The 25290-nt window shown below is 41.8% G+C and overlaps 1 protein-coding gene across 2 annotated transcripts in view; it reads left to right on the forward strand.

Moving 5' to 3' along the window:
- CTNNAL1 (catenin alpha like 1) overlaps positions 1-25290 on the forward strand; it is a 337361-nt gene that overhangs the window by 219679 nt on the left and 92392 nt on the right. For both annotated transcript variants that reach the window (XM_089687544.1, XM_089687545.1), the window contains exon 9: positions 19340-19498. In XM_089687544.1, coding sequence (XP_089543670.1) covers positions 19340-19498 — 159 coding nt within the window. The remainder of the gene's footprint in view (positions 1-19339; positions 19499-25290) is intronic.

Consider the following 25290-nt stretch of genomic DNA (forward strand, 5'->3'; position numbering starts at 1 on the left):
CTGCGCAATTACCAGTTGAAATAGCACAGTGCCGAACAGCAAACAATGGCCTGGTCATGAAGGGGGGTAAATCTTCCAGAGGGCAAAAGTGTTTTCCCCATTTTGGATAGAGTAAGGGAGGGTTATAACCCCTGTGAGTATTTTTTTGACATGGGTGTCCCAGTGGGGCAATTTACCTTCACTTTCTGTCCCATAGCCACAACAGTAAGCGAAAGGAAATGCCTTCTGTTACTTTTCCGGGGACAACCCAAAATGTGGGATTTTTTTACTTTCACTGATAATGGTAGATGGGACAATCAAGAGAGAATCTCCCTAAAAGGGGCAGAGACAACAAAAACTTACAGGTGTTTTAATCCATCACTTCTCTGTCCAAAACAAGGTATTGCCTTTAATTATACTTTAGTTATCAGTTTTTACGTTCCAATATTTCAGAGTCAGAATTGTATCGGCACATATTTGGACTCGAGCGTCCTTTATCGTCTCACACAGTTATGTTACAGTACGCATACCTTTTTATACAGCTAGGCACTCAAATGACCAAGGCTGATGCTGCCTTGTTAAGGTTGATCAGAGAAGGGCTTATCTGTCGGGATGAATTTTCCTAACTGATAGCCATTTAGCCCCAAAGGCATAGCAGTGCGCACAGAACTTCCCCTTTCTTTCCTCTATATGCACAAACCTGCAAGTTTGCCTGATGTAAGTTTGTATGAACATGTTTAGCAAAATATAATTGGGCAGCAGGGTCGTGAATTCACTACCGCTACTCTGAATTATTTGTAAGCAGATTTTTGTTTCTTAAGAATATTTGGCAACAACCCGCTTAGAAACATTTCATGAGATATAAATAAATGTATTTGTATCCCATTTGTAATTCTAAAACTTTATCTGCAAGTTTGAGTTTTAGTTTCTCTTAGAGTTATGGGTTTTAATGGACATTTCACGTTGCATGTCTCCCTTTTATTTTTTTTGTATGCTTCATATGTGCTTCTGTTGTGTTCATAATGTGACACATTTGTTCTGTACATAATGTGGAACATGGTGTTTAAAAGCATTCTAAAGCTGATCAATAGCTTTCCTAGCAATTCATACAACTGATGTGCTGATTGTGCCCACCAATTAAAACACAGTTGACTGTAAATATGAAATGCTCTATTTAAATGAGTGAAACCAAAGAGAATCTTTTCAGCTGAAGCTCACTGTTGTGGAGGGAATATTAAATTACCTTGAAGTCTCTATAGCATTGCCACAGTTTGGAAACAATTTTCTTCATGCGGGGCCCCTGCTGTTTGAGATGATTTTAATGTTTTTAATAAACTCACTAAGAAGCTGATGAGTTGATTGCGTGAAACTTTAAATGCTGTGGCGTTTTTTTTCTTCATTAGAATTTTTCAGTAACGTTCTGCAGATAAGCTTTTCCACTTGCAGCAGTATTAGCTGTTGGATTCCACATTCTTTGTTTAATCATTTTAGGCATACTTTTTGAAGATAAACAAATTCATTACTGGCCCCCATCTAGAAACTGCAAGCGTAAAAGGGAAAAAAAAAGATTAAAGTGGTATTAAACCCAAAAGCAAACCACCATCATATTGCAGCTTACCAATTCTTAGATGTGATGGCTGCATTATATTTTTTTAGGCTTTGTTTCTTCTATTTTCACCTGGTGATCCTGCCAGTAAGTCTTTGAAAAGAAAAAGTTCTCTAGCAAATGTATCCGTTACAAGATATAAGACAAACCATTTGCTACTGACTGGTGGTTACAGATATTTATGTAAAACCTTTTATCCCAAAAGGAAGAAAACTTTTCTGTAGCTGATTATAATGTGCTAGCTGGAGTTCGACTTCAAATTGTTTAATTTATTCAATTTATTTTGTAATGTTTGTGCTAAATCTGCTAGTACTTTTAACACTCCCCTCCCCCCAGACTGACAGTGCTGCTGTCTAGATGAGTGGGGGCACTCTAATACAGGAGCTGTGTTACTGCTCAGATCACCAGAGGAAAACAGAGGGGAAAAAAGCCTAAAACATTAAAACTAATGCAGCCGCTACATTTGATTGGTAAGCTACAATATATTACACTTTTGGTTTTGTATTTAATACCACTTTTAAGTAGTTTTGTTTGTACTATGACTATCACATGTATATTAACATTCTATGCACAGTTCAAATTGGTGTCTCCTCCTCAATTCTGGTGACTTAGGGCTCGTGTCAATGGGTGCATCTCAAAAGGACATGCATTGTAAAGGTCAAATGTACTCTGTACTGCTCAATTAAAGTCAATGGATTTGATGAGCTTTCCAAATGCATATCAAATTCTAGAAAACTACGCCTGTTGACGTCAGCCAACATGTCATAACACCCTAAGTTGTTGTGCTTGATGCATGGCTCCCAATGTACAATATTTTATTTGTAGTTACCAAAAATTAGTGCATCTATACCTAAAACTTTAAAATGGGGAAAGGTTAGAACCCCTGTCGTATTTTACTGCTTTTCAAAGCTTCTCTGTTGATATTTACCCTCACTTCCTGCCCTAGGGACAACCTTTTTATTAGATGGGAAGTAAAGGGATCTCTCTAATAGTGCCTCTGATGGCAGTAAATCCTGACTGGTTATCTAAAACAAGTTTTATGGCTATAGATACACCTTACATTTTTATTGTGGTGTAGCTTTATATTTTGAGCTGTCCTGAATTTTGGGTCTATTACCCCTAAAACATTTGGCAAGAAGTACACACCATGCTAACACAATCCCCTGGAAAAGTATTTGCCTTGTCTTGGTTTCTTTTGTTGCTGCAGTTTTTTGAATCAACGTTGTTCATTGATCTTGGAGAAATAGGACCTTCGTAGTGGTGGGGATCAAAAACAGCTGGCACTGCAGAAATGATGCTGACCTGAACACCATAGACACAAATGTAGCATGGATGTCCTTCAAGTAATTACCTCTGAACTAAAGGGACAGAGCTGAGGTGCCAGACTAATTATTCATAGTGCTAGGGCCAATTCATACTGAGAATCGCACAAGGATGTACAGTGTGTTCCTCTGTAAATCACATGCAGTTGTGTTGTAAAATTTGAACCTATGCATTTTGAAAGGGCTGAAATCGTACCGCACCACACCAGTAGTAGTTCATACACTACTTTTTGAAATGCACTGCAACCAGATCGCATGGTACTTTTATGCCATGTGATCCAGTGGGGGCAAATGCACTGCATTTGCAACCTGCATTTCAGGTGTCATTAACTTTGCACTGACACCCGCTGCAGATCACAAGGGCAGTGCGATTTGAATGCAGCGCAGGAAACCGGCACAGAATGCAGGGCTTGCCACACAGCATTCTAATGTGAACGGGACCTTAGTGCAGAACCAAACCCTCCTCTTTGCAGCCAAGTAACCTGCCATCTTAGGTTCTGTTTGATTTGCAGTTGTCATGGTGCTTAATCAGTTATGATCAGGTGATCAGTTATGACACCAGCCATTTGATGGCTTGACCATTAATTTGAGACCACATGCGACTGGGACCGCTGTCATTCATGGCATGTCTTGAATGTAACGGTTTTGGGAAACTGTTAAATCAGTAGGGTTAATTCTGCTTTATAGAACAAATAACAGTGTTAGACAGTGGTTGTAAGAGAAGGGACCTTCATATGTGGACTCTGTCAGGCCTGGGATGAGAACCTGCTGCTGCGTTTTGTTCCAGTGAATTGGTTATGGTTGCTCCTGGAATCTTTTTCCTGGTAAAAATGGAATTTGAAAATGTTAGAAGGAAAGCAATCATAAAGACTGTATCAAAAGGTTGCAGCTGTACCTTAAGATATTTATGTTGAAAAGTAAGAAATGTAATTTTGTCTCTAAATGGCCAGTAGAGCAGAGTCTTGAGTTTCACGTGTAGTTAAAGCTTTAATGGCTTTGTACATGCCTGCATTTTACAGTTCTGTGTTTAGTCATTTCATCTATGTAAATACCCTTGCATGTGCATTTTTAAAATATTCATTCTGCAAAATAGGCTATTAGCTCAAAGTTTTGAGGCTTCAACAAGTGAGCGTAGTCTGCTGGCAATAACTTTCAGGTAAGCGGAGATACAGCAAGGTGTTGTATAACACTTCAAGGTCAACTGGAAATCAGTCACAATGCCAAATATAGAACAGACATCCGGTCTCCCAGTGACATGCAATTGGATCCTTCACTGTTTATTAATATTTAACCTCCCCAGGTTCTTGGACAGCAGCTCTTTAATCTCAACAGCTTTTGTGCATACAAAATGTACTTTGTACAATTCGCCAATAAAGCAGAAGACATAAGTATGTAGTAACATGTATTGCAGCGTGGCATTAACTGGTGCCTCATATTGTACAATCAATATAAATCTCAATAATCTATATTATTGTTTTACACTCATATAAAATGCAGGAAGCATAAATACAACTTCTGGCTAGAACTCAAACTAATAGAGTCTGAAATGCTCCCAAAGTTCAACAAATAGCTGCCAGTACTTGAAAATGTCTGGAGAACCTTTTGCTTATGATACAGTTCGGTCCATATATATTTGAACACAGGCACAATTTTCTTACTTTTGGCTCTGTATGCCACCAGAATATAAATTAAAAAAAAACAATCCAAATGAATTTGAAGTGCAGACTCTCAGCTTTAATTCAAGGGATTGAACATAAATATTAAGTACAAATTTTAGGAAGTGCAACCATTTTTATACACTGAGTTCCAATTAGGCCAGGCTGGACCTTTTATCAGGACATCCAAAGAGTGAAGTAATGTATGTCTACCCCATGCAAAAAATGTCTCTGGGAGAGCCCATGCTAGGAAGGTTCCTGCTAATGTCAATCCAGCAATGCTGTATCTCAAGCCTTAAAATATTGCCCTGGGGACATCAGCACGAGCCTGCTTTGTATAGTATGGTTGGATGTTAGTATTTTTGTACATATACATACATGTTCTTTAGTGATACAGCATCAGTGGTAATGATACGTATACCTTTTATGCTCTATTATCCAATTTGTAATGATATGTATGATGATGTTTTTACAGTTGTCTTTGCAATTATGTTGAAATATTGACTCCGCCCCCTGCTGTGAGGGAGGTGTTTTTGGTTATGTTAAGGACACCAGGGGATATAATGTGATGGAAGGATCTTGTTCTCTTGGCTCTGAGGAAGGGGGTTACCCTCAAAGTGTTGGCCTTGCCTTGGTCTTTAGACAGCACCTCTCAGGCCTTTAGGGTCCTTTGGGTTTTATGGTATACTGAATCAAGCGGTTGCTATCCCTTATGAGATTTCACATATTATTTGTGAGTTTTTAATTATATTTTAATACATTTTCCTTTGGGATAAGGCGCTAGGCCAGTCTGCTCTCCTTTTTTGTTTTTATAGTCATATTTGGACTATCCCAGTCGTTTGTGAGAGCAGCAAGGCTTGGTCTATCTGCTGGTCCATATATACAGGGAGAGTTTCACATAGGAACACTACATAGGACTCTTAAGAAACCCTGCTCTACGTATACAGAATGAGACCACTGATTTGTAGTACAAAAACACAGGTGTTTTGCCAGAGTAAGTACTTTCAGATGAGTTTTACAGTAATGATTTTACGATTTGCAAACTAGCACAGATCTTCAGATGGTAAAAAAGCCACCCATAAAGAATAGTTGCAGTAAAATTCATGGGATCACCTTGCTATATTATTATTATTATTATTATTATATTGCTATTATTGTCCTGATCTTTGTTTAGTCAGTAATTGCACAGCATTGTGTAGAGTTAAGGGGATCCCAGGGCACATTTGGGATGATGTAAGCTGGAAAGTACTTGGAGGTGCCTAATGCTTCCTTTATAGACCTGCAGCCACCTTTTATAAGGTTGACTTAAAAATGAACTAGTTATTTTACTATTCAGAAACACAACCTTTTATAATATGGAGGGTTTACTGAAACTGTAAAATAGGGCAAGCTTCTGAGTGAGTGTATGGGCTTGCAGTGTTTGGTTTCTAAAATGTTGAGAAAGCTGTTTACAGACCTATTCACGCCTCTCCAGTGTGTTGTGTTGCAGGAACACATTACTCAACACCTATCCTATATGTTAACACATTACGGTACCATTCATTGTAAGTGGTTCCTAAACACATTAATCCCGTACATCTCCCACACAAATGCATTGCAGCACACCATAACATACTATAAAGTCACACTGCTGGACAAGAAATATATGTTGCATGTGTTTGTTAGAAAACGTAATGGTCAGGGAGTTTGTCTGCAGCTAGGGTTAGTGAAAAGCATGAAAATCATTTTTTTTTTTTTCTGCGTCACAAGGAAGTTTAGCTTCAAAATTTGGAATCATTTAGATTCTACAGAGTAGGTAGAAAATGGCGTCACTTAAGTAATTTAAATAAAATTATGGAAAAGGAAGTGGCAAATACAAATTGTTTAGGTGGTATTGTATCTGTGTTGTTGCATGCAAGAGCTGCACGCCTAGAATAGATTTTGTTTTGCCTTTGTGACATGTTTTCTTTTGCCAAATCTAAACTGGAAACAAATGCCGCTCATTAGATGTGCTGCCCGGGAGATAAATATAGTGTAATGTACTCAGGAAAGAGATCTCTCCAGTCTCAATACAGAGCACACATACAGTTGATTCTTTTGTATTAGGCTAGGAATTGTTCCTTGATTAAATTATTTCCTCTGCATGAAACAATTGTTGCGCAGCTTTGTTTGGATATAAAGGCAGAAATGAGAAAGGAAAAGATGTGATTCCAAAACCTGACAATGTAAGTTATCAGTCTGTTTCTCTGTGGCTTGTGTAATTTGTACAGAGTACTTAGTCGGGTCCATAAATATTGGGACATCGACACAATTCTAACCTTTTTTGCTCTATGCACCACAATGGATTTGAAATGAAACAAACAAGATGTGCTTTAACTGCAGACTGTCAGCTTTAATTTTAGGGTATTTACATCCAAATCAGGTGAACGGTGTAGGAATTACAACAGTTTGCATATGTGCCTCCCACTTGTTAAGGGACCAAAAGTAATGGGACAGAATAATAATCATAAATCAAACTTTCACTTTTTAATACTTTGTTGCAAATCCTTTGCAGTCAATTACAGCCTGAAGTCTGGAACGCATAGACCTCACCAGACGCTGGGTTTCATCCCTGGTGATGCTCTGCCAGGCCTGTACTGCAACTGTCTTCAGTTCCTGCTTGTTCTTGGGGCATTTTCCCTTCAGTTTTGTCTTTAGCAAGTGTTATGCATGCTCAATCGGATTCAGGTCAGGTGATTGATTTGGCCATTGCATAACGTTCCACTTCTTTCCCTTAAAAAAAACTCTTTGGTTGCTTTTGCAGTATGCTTTGGGTCATTGTCCATCTGCACTGTGAAGCGGCGTCCAATGAGTTCTGAAGCATTTGGCTGAATATGAGCAGATAATATTGCCCGAAACACTTCAGAATTCATCCTGCTGCTTTTGTCAGTCACGTCATCAAAAAATACAAGAGAACCAGTTCCATTGGCACCCATACGTGCCCACGCCATGACACTACCACCACCATGCTTCACTGATGAGGTGGTATGCTTAGGATCATGAGCAGTTCCTTTCATTCTCCATACTCTTCTCTTCCCATCACTCTGATACAAGTTGATCTTGGTCTCATCTGTCCATAGGATGTTGTTCCAGAACTGTGAAGGCTTTTTTAGATGTCGTTTGGAAAACTCTAATCTGGCCTTCCTGTTTTTGTGGCTCACCAATGGTTTACATCTTGTGGTGAACCCTCTGTATTCACTCTGGTGAAGTCTTCTCTTGATTGTTGACTTTGACACACATACACCTACCTCCTGGAGAGTGTTCTTGGTCTGGCCAACTGTTGTGAAGGGTGTTTTCTTCACCAGGGAAAGAATTCTTCAGTCATCCACCACAGGTGTTTTCCATGGTCTTCCGGGTCTTTTGGTGTTGCTGAGCTCACCGGTGCATTCCTTCTTTTTAAGAATGTTCCAAACAGTTGTTTTGGCCACCCCTAATGTTTTTGCTATCTCTCTGAACGGTTTGTTTTGTTTTTTCAGCCTAATGATGGCATGCTTCACTGATAGTGACAGCTCTTTTGGATCTCATCTTGAGAGTTGACAGCAACAGATTCCAAATGGAAATAGCACACTTGAAATGAACTCTGAACCTTTTATCTGCTCATTGTAATTGGGATAATGAGGGAATAACACACACCTGGCCATGGAACAGCTGAGAAGCCAATTGTCCCATTACTTTTGGTCCCTTAACAAGTGGGAGGCACATATGCAAACTGTTGTAATGCCTACACCGTTCACCTGATTTGGATGTAAATACCCTCAAATTAAAGCTGCCAGTCTGCAGTTAAAGCACATCGTGTTCATTTCAAATCCATTGTGGTGAGGTATAGAGCCAAAAATGTTAGAATTGTGTCGATGTCCCAATATTTATGGACCTGACTGTATACAAACCTAGTTGCAAAGCCTCTAAAGTATTATATTTGTGGTGTTTTTCATAAGAATAATATTGGTTTGAGGTGAACCTTTGAATTTAAAGTCTTTAAATGCTTTGAATAGGGTTGTCAGTATAAGAATGTTTGACTGCTATGATAATTTGTCATCGCCAAATAAAATGTATAAAAGTATTTTGGAATTGCATTTATATACTGTTTAGGGTTTTAAAAATAGCATATGTTTGTGGAATGGTAGAGAACCATGGTTGTAGTGTGGCTGTGTTGACTAGTGGGTACTGCATATGCATTGATACATTTTAAAACAAATTGGATGCCAAAGGTGACACAGATACTTTTGTATTTCTTTTGTACTGTACAAGAGTTTGTCATAATGATTCCAGGGCATTAAAATATAAGATGAAAAGCAATAATATAAGTAGTAATAAGAGGTAGTGTTTGTTAAAGGATAGAAAAGTGTAAGTCATTGCTGAGGGTTTAGCTCCCTTCGCCCAAAGGCAATCCTGTACAGTAGTAACGTTTTCATACAGACAGAAAAAAACTAAGACAGAATGAAAGAAAAGAGTCCTACTCATGGGAGAGGAGAGAAAAAGAGAGAGAAGGGGAGGGGAAGGAAGAATAAAGAACAGGAAGGAGAAAAAAAGGAGAGGGATGAGTGCGCTGCTCGAGTGAGACTGGCCTTATAGTCAGAGACTCATGGGAACAGCATGTGCTTCACACTTGGGAGCCCAGGATATCCCTGTTTTCAGCCATGAAGGTAAATTCCATCCAGTAAAACCACGTCTTATGGACCCGTTCATCCCTATGGTGCATTGCATATAGCTCCTCCATTAGTAGGACTTTGTTGACCTTGGCGAACCAAATCTTGATGGAGGGTGGTGTGGTTACTTTCCAGTAAAGTGGGATGAATGCCTGTGCCGCGTTTAACAGATGATGCAGGAGGGAGCGTTTGTAACGTTTCAGGGAGAAATTACCCTTCCCCAGTGATGGGTTAAGAAGTGATGCAGTTGTAACACCTTCCACTGTGGGAGAGGAGGTTCAAACATGGCTTGAATTTCAGTTAGGGAGTGCCAATGTCCTCCCGCCTGGAAATGTTGCACTCTGAATATGTTGCACTTCAGAGGGGAAAGGAAAGAGCTGTACTGTATGCTGGGTATAATTTTAGAATGAATGATGACTGGTGTCAAGCTGGAAGGAGATGCCACCATCAAAATTGAGCTTTTGACATTCCGTAGGAGCGCAGGGTTAGCTCCTATAGTTGGGTGGGCATAAAAGTGACATGGTACTTCCCCGGCGAGCCATGGGAGGCCTCCCAGGAGGCAATCTGAGAGACTGTTCAAAGCGTACCCACTCTTTCCCCATTCCTGGAGAGCACCAGCTCAGGATACGAACCAAGTGTGACACTCTATAGTATTTATAGACATCCAGTAGGCCAGTGCCCCCTAGAGACTTAGATCATGTCAAGAAGTTATAATTAAGCTTATGTGACTTGCTTGCCAATAAAAATCTCCCGAATTCACTTCTGAGTTGTTTAACCCCTTCATGCCTAAGGGTAAAACAAATCTAAATGCTTAAGCACAATTTTGCAACGTTAACATGTGTTTGTAAAACTGTACATAGCATCACAACTACTTTGTACATCCAGGTGAATTATACCTTGTTTTTTTTCAAGACAAATTGGGCTTTCATGTGGTGGTAAATGGTAATGGATATCTCCTGATTTTTTTTTTTATCTAAGGAAAACTGGCCCAAAATAGTAAAAAAAATATATTTTATTTAGCTGTGCGTTTCTTGTTACTACCATAACCTACCACCAAACAACCCAAAATAAATTCTCCAGCTCTTGACTATCTCAGCGATACCATATATGTGTAAATTAATTATATATTACAGCACTAAATATACCAACCTAATACCATATAGATGATGCAAAATACTATATAAATATAGTGCAACAATGTGCTCCGATATACGTGTTCCAAACCTATGTGACCTAAGGTCCTGATAAATTATCAGAAACTGTGCCTATTATAACAATCAATATATTATAAACCCCTCAAACAAATTCATAAATAAACCATACTTAAAGTGGCAAGTGCAAAAAAAAGTGACCAAACTGTATATATATCAAATATACACATATATTCAACCCAGCAATAAAGTTGAAATATGTGTGATATATAATATAAATATATAACAACCCCTCAAACAAATATATACATAAACCACACTTAAAGTGACCAGTGCAAACGTGTCCAAACTGATCCAGATATAAAATATCAAAAGTTATTTATATATATATATCTCAGAATTGTAAAGTTCATAAATCCTCCAATTTAGTGCTTCAAACAACAATAATTTCATGCAAAGTGATAAAAGTGATGGTTTCTGTGTTGGTGTCAGCCCACTTATCCTCCATGGCTAAAATGCCCCCTCACCTCCACTCTGCAACCCAAATGGGCCACTAAGCCTCCAGGATCAATCCTAGATCCTTCGTCAGCAGTATCTGGTATCCTCCTTATTCCTCCTGTGGTTCCCCTCTCAGGTAAGTGATCTGAACTCCAGACCTCCCAGGATAGAAACACCAGCTCTGCATATCACTCACCATAAATCATGGTAAGTGAAAGAAAAGAACCTTCATAGTTCAGTATTTTAGTGGATAAATCAGACTCTTGAATAAAAAATGCCCACTCGGTATACATCAATTTCACAGCATCAAACAAAATTAAAAACCTCATGCCTGGGTGTACTGCATGGGGTAGGACTCTTCTGGGTGTGCCAAGATGGCGCCCGTACCGGAAGTACGTCACAGTGGACCGCAAGCTGCGTCACGGTGTATCAATATGCCAATAGATACGCCGTGATGCAGCTTCCTGGGGGATTACCATAATGTTCGCCCGAAGGGTGTCAACTGGTCTGGAGTCCCCTTCTAAGATCGAGTTAAAGCCACCTGTGAACTGTTTTGTGCGGAAGTGCGAAAATTCCTTATATTAAGTGAGAGATAACCCATCCGGGCCAGGGGCCTTGTGGGGTTTGGTGGCTGATAGGGCCATTTTCCATTCCCCAACTGTAATTGGTTCGCCTAGAGATACTTTCATCCTCTGACAGGCAAGGAAGCCCTGCCTCCCGCAAAAATTGGGTTATCCGGGCCCTGTGCTCCAGCAAGGCATCCTGATGTGTTGGAGGGGAGGAATTGTAAAGATCTTTGTAGTAACCACGAAAACGCTTCGCTGTTTCGGCTGTAGTATGTACCAGACCCCCTCTATCTGAGGAGATACTTTGAACATAAGAGCAAGCTCATAATTCCTTCAATGCGTTTGTCAGGAGCCTGCCAGGCTTGTTGACCCATTCATCAAATGTGTTCCGGACTTTGGCCAAGTGTATCTTAGTTTTATGAAGGAGCAATTCAAAGAGTCTATCCCTTGCGATCCGGAGGTCAGGGAGGGTGGAGGCGACTAGGGATTTTCTTATGTAGAGTCTCTAAACGTACTCCTCAGATAACGTATTTGCGTGTCTCCCAGACTCCCAACAGCGGCATTTAGGTGGCAGCATGAGTTTGAAAGAAAGCCCTGAGCTCTGTTTCCACTACAGATTTTGTTGTGGCGTCCTGTAGCAGGGTTTCTTTTAATTTCCACTGCCATATTTTAGGCGCGTTCGCCCCAAGCACAATATCCATGAAAACCGGAGAGTGATTGGAAAAAGTGAGTGTCGCAATTAAGGTTGCTTGCACCCTAGGCAGGTCTGAGTGACGAATGAGGAAATAGTCAATTCTGGCGTATGATCTGTGTGCCACAGAAAAGTATTAGTAATCTTTCCTTGGAGTGGAATAAGCACCATTTGTCCAGTATTTAGGCCCTGTTTAAATCGGCATAGACAAGTAAGAGAGATAATCCAGCAAGGGATCTGGTTCCACATTAAAATCTCCACCTACTAGGAGAATACCCTTCCCAAATGTGGATCGCTCAGACAGGCATCCTTCCAAGAATAAACTTGATCTGAGTTAGGGGCATATAATAGGAAGCGACTTGCCATGTGCCCATGGTATAGCCATTTAGCCATGCAGGAGATCAGTATACTCACTCCCTTAGACTTTGAGTCTGGAGAGGTGCTATGGTATGCATGAAGATATTGCAAATTATGTAAGTTAAGGTGAACCGTGCCTCCTGAAATGTCTCTGGTATGTAGGCTTCTTGTGCCCACATCCTCCATAAGTCTCCCAAAACTCTGGATGTCTTCTCAGGGATATTTTGGCCTCTTACATTCCAGGAAGCCAACTTAGTGGTAGGGGAGGTAATCTGCAACCCACAGGTCCCGGAGAAGGCATGTTGGGAAGAAAGCACAGTCACTCAAATACCTGCACCAAACCCAGGGAGGAAAAAAAAGGGAGGGGGGAAGAAAAGGAGGACAAAAAGTGAAGAAGTGGAAACAAGAGAAGAAAGGGAAAGACAGGAACTGGAGAGGTCACAAAGATAACCTCAAAGAATTTGTAGTTAACTCTATTGATTGAAAACAAACTCCACCCATGAAAAGCCAGGTAGAACGACCTATATGTGGGAAAAAATGTTTACAATAGCAATGGAACCCGCGGAGGTGGGCAGAGAACACTAACCATGTTACTATAAGAATAAAAGACCATACAATATAACATTAGGCAAGCTTGTCCTGTCCCAGCGTCCTACAGGACTAGATGGTTCAAACGTCCACCTGTTCAAAGTAGTGTCCTGGCCATGCCAACCAAGATAATTTTGTTTAACAATTAATATACAGTGTCCTCCCAGAACATTGAGTCACTGCCATTCCAGGCTGTCTGCCCCACTTAACAGCAGCAGGAGGTATGGTAACGTTAATCAGCCTGATTCCACATTATGGGAAAACGGGTTGGTAGATTATAACAGCTACAGTCAAATTTTAACAAATACCTGGCAAACCCTCAGCCAAGGACAGGCAACTCAACCTGGGGGGAGGCCCAAACAAAAATCACAGCTCAGAGCATTCCCTTTAGCCTCCCGCCACCACTCTAATTTAAGTGGCCAGTAGTTCAAGTGTCCCTCCTGCTCTTAGATGACTTAAATTGTAGTGACCAGAAGGGTGGGGTTCGTAAGATGTAAGACCCTACTGGTAAGTCACTGTTGATTCTGTGAAGTGGCAGAACCATCCACTGCTCCAGCTGGGCCTCAGGGGCCTATCCCACATGTAGAAAGGATAACACATTAGATGTACATAAGGTTAGGGGACAAGAAGCCACTTGGTAAATAAGGCAAGGAGACCACCCCTGGCAAGTCAGAACAGGAGCCGGCTCACCTACAAGTTGCATAATAGTCAGGGGCTGTAGGAGGAAGGGAGTCAGAATAAAGCAGTGTGCCCCTTTTGGGTGCCAACTAGAAATCCAGGGGTTGTGCAGGCCCTCTCAAAGGGGAGACGTTGAACAGGTATAGATAGGTCACTCAATGGTACTTAAAGTTCCAGAATTAGAATCAAGTAGGAATGGAGGATGATGGCCAAAGAGGCGCAGAATGAAATTCAGGCCTCATTGCTTGTCGGTTCCAGGGTTGAGAGCGGTTGTTCCTTTGGCGCTGTGGTCTTGGTGCCCTCTGGTCAGTTGGGGCTGGTTCCAATAGAGGGGACAACCAGATGGGTACTTCTACAGCAGCGACATCCTGGAAAGAAAATAATTGTAGGTAGCTGATCTGGCAAGTGGAGAAGAAACAGTCTGCCTTCCTTCTTAACCTGAAGGTGAAATGGATGACCCCAGCTGTATGTAGCATTAGCTGCATGGATGATTTGCAGGAGAGGACGAAGTTGTCTCCACAAAGAAAGATTAAGGCTCGACAGGTCAGGATAGAAAGCATTGGTAGCTCTATCGAATATAGTGGATTTCTTAGTCCAGGCCATGTGAAGGACCTCTTCTTTACGTACAAAAAAGTGATTGTGACATAGAACATCATGCAGGTTTTTTGCAGGTTCTCGGGATCCCCGGAGCCGGCCACTCTGTTGACTTTGTCGAGCTCCACAGGGGTGCATATATCCCTATCCACTAGCGTGTTTAGAATCACTTGAACCATGTCCCTGAGGTCCGTTCCCCTGGTCGCCTCTGGGATCTCCAAATATGAGGACATTATTCCGGTGGCTGCGGTTCTTACCATCAACTTTGAGGCAAAGCTGGATTAGCGATTGAGCGTGGGTGGCTTTTGTCTGTTCCAGAGCAGCTAGCCTTGTCTCAACTGTGACCTGGGTATTCTCCAATATATAAACTCTGGTGTCCACCTGCAGGACTTGTTGTTTCCCTCAGTTCCCGTTTTTAAAGGTGCCCTCAATTCTCAGTGCAAGGGAATCCGGGTTAGAGCAGAAGACAGCTAGCATCTCCCTAAGCTCATTACTTGATGGGTTCAATATGTCCCTTGCAGTATTAGAGCCCGTGACTTCTGGAGGCACATCAGAGCAGAGGATACAGGGAGCTGAGAGTCCTCTAACTCCAGGTATGAGCGGTAGTTGTAGAGCTGTTGGTGCTAGCCGCCTGTCTGCGGGTCAGTGCTATCTTGGATTTGCTGAGATGTAGGACTGGTAAACTGGAAATATCTAGTGAGGTTCGCAGTGGGTGCACAGGGAGGTTGCCCGGAGTGTTTCCCAGTCTTCAGCATGAAGTTCTGCAGCTGGTATAGTCAGCAGTCAACTGCAAGGTAGTATCCCCTAGAGCTCATCTGCCATTCGTCCTCACAGTGCCATTGCTAGGACACGCCCTGGATTAGAATTTTGACTGATTCTAAATCTGTCCGTGGTCCAATTGAAGATGTGTACCAATGAAATCCTGCTGCATCCGATTACCGGGTAAAGTGGTGGGAGCATATACAGCAAGATAAAGCTGTCAGGCGTTTAAATTGGTTGCAAAAATTTGAATTTACCTTTAACCCAGAAGTAGAACAAATCTGGCACGTCCACGACAATATTAGGCTTGCTGAAGAATGCGGAGTTGCTTCTTCAGGTGAACCACTATTTTTAGTCTTTTTTTTTTTTTTTTTTTTTTTTTTTTTTAGTAAGTTTATAAATGGGTTCTTTGGACAGCTAAGCAAGTCCACTCAATGGTGTATTAAAGCCCCACCAACCATCCCTGACAGATAATGGGGCAGTGGGTGTTCTAGGCCTTTATTTAAATTTTGTGTGTGTGTGCGCATGTGCGTGTGTTGAGGTTGCAGTTTGGAGGACTCCTAGGATGCGCAAATGACCCTTTAACTTAAGGCATGGGTCAGCAACCAGTAGATCTTGATCTGCTAGTAGATCTTGGCCAGGTGACTGGTAGATCTTAGTCAGGGCTTGCTGACACGCCATCCCAGAGCATCAAACAGAATGCATTGCAGAGGAACTACTTGTAAAGTTGGAGCTGTAGTAGGGAGCAAGAGCCGCATAAGTTGTCTCCTCTGTAGTGCTTCTTCTACGCCCTGTCATGGTTGGTGGGTGTAGCACCAGCAAAGTATGACCCATTCAACTGAATGAGGCTGCTCTGCAGTTGCCCTGCAACCTTGTGCAGTACAGCAAGCAAGGGGTTAAACAGGCAGTGGTGTTTTGCTTTCTCACCACCTGCTTTAAGCCCTTGGACCCCGCAGAAGCATGCAGTTGAAGGGTACTTGCAGAGTGGCCCATCTACTTGAATAGCTTTCAGTTGACAGGCGGTAGCACCCATCAAAAGCAACGGGGTGTAATTCCTGCTGTGTCATGTGTACACCTTTTGGCTGCTGCCTCAGCAACTAAAGGGGGTAGGGATTGGGGGGTGGTAAAACCATGATTCAACCACATGGTTTTACCACCCCTAACTTTACATGTGAACAAGCCCTTAGGGTGCCACTGCTGATTACAACTAAGGGCTCATTCGCAGGTACAGTACGCAACTGCTGCTCCTCTGAAAAGCAATCCCAGTGCGTTTGACAGGTGGTGAGGAGGCGCTATGTTGCCTCCTCCTCACCTGATTTAAACCCATGATTACCATGCAATGCACGCGATTGTGACATGGTAGTATGGCAATTAGAGGTTTAAATCAGGTGTGAGGAGGCAACACTGTGCCCGATGATCTTTGACTTCTCCCATGCTGTTCAGGTAGATCTCCACCTCTTTAAGGTTGCCTATCCCTGACTTAAGGCAACTGGTCCACAGCATATTACATGACCTATAATGTAGATTGCAGGTTCAAATTCACCAGGGAGGAAAGCCACACCAGATAAGAAGTTCTAATTCCTTCCCAATTTACCAAGTACTGAAGAATGTTTTAGCTGGATTTTTAAATTAACCTAATTTGGCTATATATACAGTTGTGTTCAAAATAATAGCAGTCAGACATCACTAACCTGATCAATCACTGTTTTTGGTAGAAATATTTCTACATGGCAAATAATTTACTAGCAGGTGTAGTAGAGTAATCGAACAGACCCAACAGTCATGACATGCATGCTGCTGATTCTGTGTAATTGAATCACTAATTGAAAGGGACATGTTCAAAATAATAGTGTGGAGTTCTATTAGTGAGGTCATTCATTCTTTGAAAAACAGGTGGCAATTATTGCCCTTATTGAAGGAAGGCAGCAAATGTTGTACATGCTGGTTACAGTGCATTTCTCTCTGAAATTCTGAGGAAAATGGGTCGTTCCAGACATTGTTCAGAAGAACAGCGTACTTTGATTAAAAAGTTGATTGGAGAGGGGAAAACATATAAAGAAGTGCAGAAAATGATAGGCTGCTCAGCTAAAATGATCACAAATACTTTAAAATGGCAACCAAAACCTGAAAGACGTGGAAGAAAGCGAAAAACTACCATTCGAATGGATAGAAGAATAGCCAAAATGGCAAGGACTCAGCCAACAATCAGCTCCAGGAAGATCAAAGAAGGTCTAAAGTTACCTGTGAGTACTGTTACAATTAGAAGACGCCTATGTAAAGCCAAGCTATCTGCAAGAAGCCCCCGCAAAGTCCCACTGTTGAAAAAGACGTGCTGAAGAGGTTACAATTTGCCAAAGAGCACATTGACTGGCCTAAAGAGAAATGGCGCAATATTTTGTGGACTGATGAAAGTAAGATTGTTCTTTTTGGGTCTAGTGGCCGGAGACAGTGTGTCAGACGACCCCCAAACACTGAATTCAAGCCACAGTACACTGTGAAGACAGTGAAGCATGGTTGCGCAAGCATCATGATATGGGGATGTTTCTCATACTACGGTGTTGGGCCTATTTATCGCATACCAGGGATCATGGATCAGTTTGAATACATCAGAATACTTGAAGAGGTCATGCTGCCTTATGCTGAAGAGGAAATGCCCTTGAAATGGGTGTTCCAACAAGACCACAACCCCAAACACACCAGTAAATGTGCATCATCTTGGTTCCAGACCAACAAGATTGACGTTATGGAGTGGCCAGCCCAATCCCCGGATCTTAATCCAATAGAAAACTTGTGGGGTGACATCAAAAATGCAGTTTCTGAGGCAAAACCAAGAAATAGAGAAGAACTGTGGAATGTAGTCCAATCATCCTGGGCTGGAATTACCTGTTCACAGGTGCCAGAAGTTGGTTGACTCCATGCAACACAGATGTACAGCAGTTCTCAGAAACAGTGCTTATACAACTAAATATTCATTAAGTGATTCAACGGAAAGCAAAATCTTCAAACATTTTTCAGTTTATATAGTGAATGTTTGAGTTTGTAAAGAAAAATATAAACACTGCTATTTTTTTGAACAGTCTAATATTCACTTTTTTTCAATTTCTTTTAGAGGAACAACACAAATTTGATATTTTTCTTCATGTTTTGATTTGTAATAGAATGTGTAGTGTTCCCAATGCATTTGTGTGTATGGAAATAAAAGCTATTAGGATTTTGAGCTTTATTCACTTTTTTCAACACACTGCTATTATTTTGAACACAACTGTACCTGTTGCCAAGTTGAAAAGCTCCTTAACTGCTTGACCTCCAGAAAGTTTTTCCTTCTTCATGACTAGGGCATTTTTTTGCTATTTTTGCTATTTACTGTGCTACTTTTAACTTGCAGTTGCTCGGTCAGGCAAAATTTTACCCAAGTGAAATTTATATCATTTTTTTCCACACAAATATAGCTTTCTTTTGGTGGTATTTAATCACTGCAGGTTTTTTATTATATAAACAAAAAAATACTAAACCTTTTGAAAACATAAAAAAATTCTACTTTCTTATAAAACATATCAAATAAAAATGTCTTCATAAGTTTAGGCCAAATGTTTTCTGCTAAACGATGTTGGTAAAAAAAAAAGTGTGTATTATCTGGTTTGTGTGAAATAAGTAGTGATAGTGTGGAAGGCAATCTGGCGCTAACACCCTGGCTGGTAGGGATACTGACCTTACTATGGACACGAATACAGTGATCAGTTATAATACTGTACTAATGACCATGTCTGTGAAGGGATTTACATTAAGGGGCAGTGAAGTTAACTGTGTGCCTAACAAGTGTAATGTGTGCTGCTTTTACGCACAGATCAAGCTGCTTTTTCTTCCTGAACTCAGAGAGAACTCATGGAGAAGAAGCAGCCAGAGAACTTTGTGCTGTGAGTGGCAGCAGGTTGCAGCCATTGATTTTGACTCTATACTTGCTGACCAGCTGTGGCCAAACTTGTGCTTTGTCCAATCACAGTACAGGTCAGCAGATGGCACGCCCATGTCTGCCCGAAAACCAAGCTGGCCACCTGCTAGCTGTAAATGTACTTTTAGCAGTTGGCAGGTTTTTAACTTCATTCATTGATTCGGTTAATGGACATCCTTGTAAAGTATCAAGCAAGCACAAATAGCAATGTTACAAAACTTGTGTATGTGTGTTCTGCTATACTAGCACTGTACCATAATTCACTTTTCTAATGTCATTCAGCTTCACAGTTCAGCTACAACACTTGCTACAGACTTATTAAAATACCATGCAGATCATATGGTCCTAAAGGCCTTGAAAATTGCTGGGGCCGAAGGAAATCTGGAAGCTGTAGCAGAATTTACCTGCAAGTTGTCAGAACAGAAAGAACAGCTTGTAGAGGTGAGTTTCTGGTTTCCATTCAAATTGCTTTATTTGTCGCAACGTATGTAGAATGTTTACTGTTAAACGATATTGCCTTTCAAATATGTAGTAAATTAATGTAATAGTAATTCATAGTAAATTCAACAATTAAGATCCTTCTGGTACAATCTACAAATATTTGCTACTGGATCCATCAGATTTACTTTGTGTTTTATGTATGTTTTCCTTGCTATGGTATGGCTTCCAGGGGCCATCTAGAAGGTCACTGCTACTTCCAAAAGTCAGTTTGTACAGTGCAGCCTTCTTTCTTTCTAAACTGTATGTTTCTACATGTAGCCCCTTCTGTAGCTTGCATTTGGGATGGTGCAGTGTTTGGCAGCAATTATCCAGTGTATGCCTGAATAAAATGAACCTTTAAGTATGCATAAATTGCAGATAGACTCTTGTTGAGAATTGAAAATCCTTTGCCAGCAAAGTGGAGCTTCACCCAAAAGGGGAAGTTCCGCTTTAAGGCTTTGTCCCCCACTCCCCTTTAAGGATTGGCACCTAGGCGATTGGAAGCAGAAGTTCTCTCCCCGTAGTCTTCTGGGACACGTGACCAGTCCCAAAAGACTACGGGATCATTCACAAAGTGCAGCGCTACTTGCACATGCTCAGTGTGTACCCGGATGTGAAACCCCAAGCTGTCAGTCAGGTGCCCCCACTGAAGATGCTGACTCCGGGGACACAAGATGGCCAGTATGAGGACACCATGGGATCGAGGGACAAGTGACTGTCTGTCTGTTTTTTAAAAGTCAGCATCTACAGTTTTTGTTGCTGCTGACTTTTATTTTATTTTTTAATTTTGACTGGAACTCCGCTTTTAAGCATTGTACGTATCAAAAACTAAAGCCCTGAAAGATGTATTCTGTATGTGTTTTGTCATATTTTTAGTTTGTCATTTGAAAGAAAACTTCCAGACAGCAGGTGAAATAAATTAATCAGTGAGCTTCTAATGTTACCCTCTCAGCTAGGGTCAGCTAGCGTTAGATTGCCCATACACTATTGCAGTCACGCTATAGGTCGCTGATCACTGTCATTACTAGTATAGTGTTTGTATTGATCACAAACAAAACTGTACCAGTCCCCCTTAGTATTCGTGTCCCCAAAAATGCAGTGTTAGCAGGATCATCCCCATTCACTTCCAGCATTAGCGTTTAGCCCCATCGCTCCCCCCATCCCTAACAAGAAGTGTAGTGTCAGTATAATTTCTGATCACTGTCACCTGTAATACATTGCACACAAAACCGCAGTGTTCACAGAATCAGGCCTGATCTCTGTTAGCACTTGCTGGTAAATTTTTTTGTAGCTATTTGAAAAGTCCCTGACATCCAGGTGCTCTTTTTCCCTTGAGTCACACTAGGTACCTGTAAATTTAGAGTCCAAAATGTCCAACGAAAGGTACACTAGTGAAGAGGCCTACAGGAATCTGAGCATGTCAGGTGAGAGCAAAGGGGAAGACTCCATGACACAACCAGCCTCAGAATACGAACCTGTAGACAGTAGTGGCACCCTGGAAGGCAGCTTGGATGATGAAAAAGAGGTCCCCGTTAGGATCAGGCGTGCTTGATCCCATGAAGCTGAAGTGCTAGGAACGCATGACTTGTATCCTATGCAGCAGAGTGCCAGTACTAGTGCTGCACTACTTTTTAATGAACTGGCAAGGACCAGCAGCCTAGTATATTCTGGTCTTTTTTATACCAGCACTGCAGTATCACGTGGTGAAGTGCAGTACAAGCTGGTGCAGTGGCGAGCACAAGTAATGTCCAGCAACCACCAAGAATTCGCACAGAGGCCCGTAAAGCCCCAAGTGTCCTTCTGGACATGCTTGCAAATCCTGATTGGTAGCCCACAGATTCTGCAGTACCTGTACTTCCCCCCCATTCACTTCCCAACCCAGAATTCAGGTGGAAACAGCAAATTTAACTACTCCCCTTGATTTTATGGAGATAGTTTTTCACAGACGATTTGTACAATTTAATTGTGGGCCAAAGCAATTTATATGGTCAACAATATATTGCCGCAAACTCAAATTCAAACCTTGCCAGACCATTCCCATGGTAACCCATTAAGATTTCTGAATGTAAAACTTTTTTGGCCATAACCGTCAACATGGGCATTACAAAAGAGAATGAGTTACGGTTGTATTGGTCCACAGACCTGATTCATCATATGCCCGTGTTCTCTACTGCCATGACCAGGCATAGATATGAGATAATGCACTTCATGCATTTCAGTGATAACACACTGTCATCCTCTGGCTGACCCTGATCATTATAGGCTCTACAAAAATTCGGAAATTTGCAAATGTGTTTGAGAAACCCCTCTGTGTCCACGACTATAACCTTACCATGGGAGGGGTGGACTTCAACGACCAAATGATGAATCTGTACCTAATTTCCCGGAAAGCTCGACACTGGTACAAGAAGGTGTCTATTTATTTCAATTGGCTATATATAATGCTTTTGTAATTCACAAAGCAACTGGACGAAGTGGATCCTTTAACCACTTGCCGACCGCGCATAGCCGAATGACGGCTTCACCGCGGCCGGCCAGTTCTGAGTGGACGTCATATGACGTCCTCCCAGAACGCGCTCTCCTGCGCGCCCCAGGGGGCGCGCACCCGGCGATCTCCGTGATCGCTGTGTCCTACGGACACAGCTGATCACGAGATGTGGTGAAAGGCCGATCCCACCGGCCTTTTACCACGTGATCAGCGGTGTCCAATGACACGCTGATCACAGGAAAATGCAAGTGCCGGTTCTCGGCTGCACTTTCCTCACGCTGTCAGATCGTGAGGAAAGTACTGCCGAGAACCGGCAGTTGTCAGAGCGGGGATCGGCACCGATCATCAGGGCACTGATGATCAGTGCCCTGATGATCGGTGCCCAGCAGTGACCCCCGCAAGTTCCGATCAGCTGTGCGCCCACTAGCCCCGCCCACCCATTCCCAGCAGTGCCCCCACCTGTGCCCAGCAGTGCCCCCACCTGTGCCACTCTGCAGTGCCACCTACCTGTGCCCAGCAGTGCCACCTACATGTGCCCAGCAGTGCCACCCACCTGTGCCCACCCACCTGTGCCCACCAGCGCCACCCACCTGTGCCCACCAGTGCCACCCACCTGTGCCCACCCACCAGTGCTGTCCACCAGTGCCACCCACCAGTGCTGCCAGTCAGTGCCACCAGTCAGTGCCCAGGGGTTGTGCCAGTCAGTGCCGCCAGTCAGTGCCCAGAAGTGATGCCAGTCAGTGCTGTCTATCAGTACCCATCATCGGTGTCACCTATCAGTGCCGCCTATCAGTGCTGCATATCAGTGCCGCCTATCCGTGCCACCTCATTAGTACTGCCTATCAGTGCCCTTTAGTGCTGCCTATCAGTGCCCATCAGTGCCGCCTATCAGTGCCCATCAGTGCCGCCTCATCAACGCAAATCAGTGAAGGAGAAAAAATACCTGTTTGAAAAATTTTATAAAAGAAACAAACTTTTTTTTTTTTTCAAATTTTTTGCACTTTTTTTAATTTATAGCGCAAAAAGTAAAGCGCCCAGTGGCGATTAAATACCACCAAAAGAAAGCTCTATTTGTGAGAAAAAAATGATCAAATTTCATATGGGTACAATGTTGCATGACCGCGCAATTGTCAATCAAAGTGCGGCAGCGCTGAAAGCTGAAAATTGGCCTGGTAAGGAAGGGGGTATAAGTGCCTGGTAGGCAAGTGGTTAATAAAATTCCAGGAAGAGATCATCACGGCCCTTTTGTATCCAGAAGGTGCTTTGGCCCAATCCTCAAATCCAGATGCAGTTAGCCGGCTGCATGAGAGGCATTTTCTGGATGTCCTCTCCAGTGCCCCAACCCATAGGTCACCCCAAAGATGTCGTGTCTGTAGCAAACACGGAATAAGATGTGGCACCCACTTTTTTTGTTCTGTCCTGGCTAACCTGGTCTCTGCCTAAAGAACTGCTTCCATTGCTACCATACACTAGTGGAGTATTAGCATAGGGTACAGCACAGTTCAGGGCACATATTTACACAGGGTCTCAAAAGATGTTAGTCAGGAAACTGGCTATCGCATTTTGAGAGAGCCTACAATCTGTTTTAAAAAGTTAAAGTTTAAAAAAATTTAAAACAAAATGAATAAATATTTTTTAAAAAACAAAAATAGTTTTTTTTGTTACTGTTCTACTGTTAAAATTTTACTGTTTTATTAACCATTGCTGTTTTCTTTGTGGAAATTTCATTCGGCTGCAGCACTGACCTGTTTATTCTGGCAGCAACAGGAACTTGCTCTCAGAATATACATAAGTCAGAGTGGGCATCGCTGTTAGATGAGATTTTTCACCCCCAGTTAAAGAAAAATTTAAAAAAAAGAGCATATATGCCGAAGCATGGGGGCCTGGGGTGACCAGTGGGTGGATGGCCCTATGCTTCTGCAAATATATTTTATAATATTTTTGGCACATTTCATGTAAGCCCACCATTAGAAGTGGGTGGATGCAGCGCGGTGTATTCTAATGGTGGGCATACCACACACTTTGCGGGAGAGATTTCTTCTTTGTTTTTCATTCAGCCCACAGGCTGCAGACAAAAAAAAAAAAACATTGCATATACACCCGACAAGGACCAGAGACGTACTGGTATATCACTGGACTTTGAATGGTTATACCAGGATGATGCCTGAAGCTGCAGGCATCATCCTGGTATTGTTTTTTTCAACCGGCAATCGGCTTTCATGTAAAAGCAATCCTAGTGGCTAATTAGCTGCAGGATTTTACAAGCAGCGGGAGAAGATGCCCCCGCTGCCTTTTACAGCCTTCTCAGGCATTCATGTGCCATCAGGGAACCTGAAAATGCAGCCAGTGTTTCTGCCAGCTGATTAGAGACCGGAATGGTGCCAATCATCTCTATAGTCTAAGAAATTGGAAGCTACAAACATTTCATCACTTCAGTTTTGCAGGATATAAACAGCACCATTTGTAAACTGAGAAATCATCTGATCAAACCGATCTTGATGAGATTAGATAATGTAAGGGCAGAGGAGATATCTAGAGTCTGATAGACCCCAGATTTCTCAAAAAAGAATATATGACAACGCCCTTAGCAGTTATAGGGGATATTTGCATTCCCTGTGATTAGCATTATAAGTGATAAAAAAAAAATGAAAGAGACAGTGTAAAAATAATTTTAAAAAACCAAATTAAAAGAAAAAAGCACCCTTGCGCCCCCCCTGAGCTTGACCCTCTGCCAGTATGTAAACAGTGGTTGCACCATGTATGTTAGGTGTCGTCGCGAACATCAGACCAAGGACAGTAATTCTAGCAATAGACTGTGTAAATCCTCTGTAAATTTAAAATCGTCTCTTGTAAAGGCTTTTAAACCGCCTATGGATATTAAAAATGTATGTGCATTTTTAAAGCATGTCATCTTTGGTATCTATTTACTTGGCATACCATCATCTTTAATATGTTACCAAATAATTGGTTAATATATTGTGTTTTTGTGCATTAAAAGTAAAAAAAAAAGTGTATTTGTTTCAAAATATTTCTGCATTTGAAAAACCGCTGCACGAGTACTATATGACATAAAAAATAGCAGCACCCCCGTTTTATTCACTAGGGTGTCTGCTTTAAAAAAAAAATGTTTTTGGGGTTCAAATTAATTTCCTAGCAAAAAATACAGATTTTTTTTTTTTCACGTGAACAAAAAGTCAGAAAAGGCTTGGTCTTAAGGTGGTTAGATTGATTGATGCATGGCATAAACTTTTAATGCTGGGCATAA

This window comes from Staurois parvus, unplaced genomic scaffold, assembly GCF_062004578.1.
Source record: "Staurois parvus isolate SC_StPar_1 unplaced genomic scaffold, SC_StPar_1.0 ptg000429l, whole genome shotgun sequence".
Lineage (NCBI taxonomy): Eukaryota > Metazoa > Chordata > Amphibia > Anura > Ranidae > Staurois > Staurois parvus.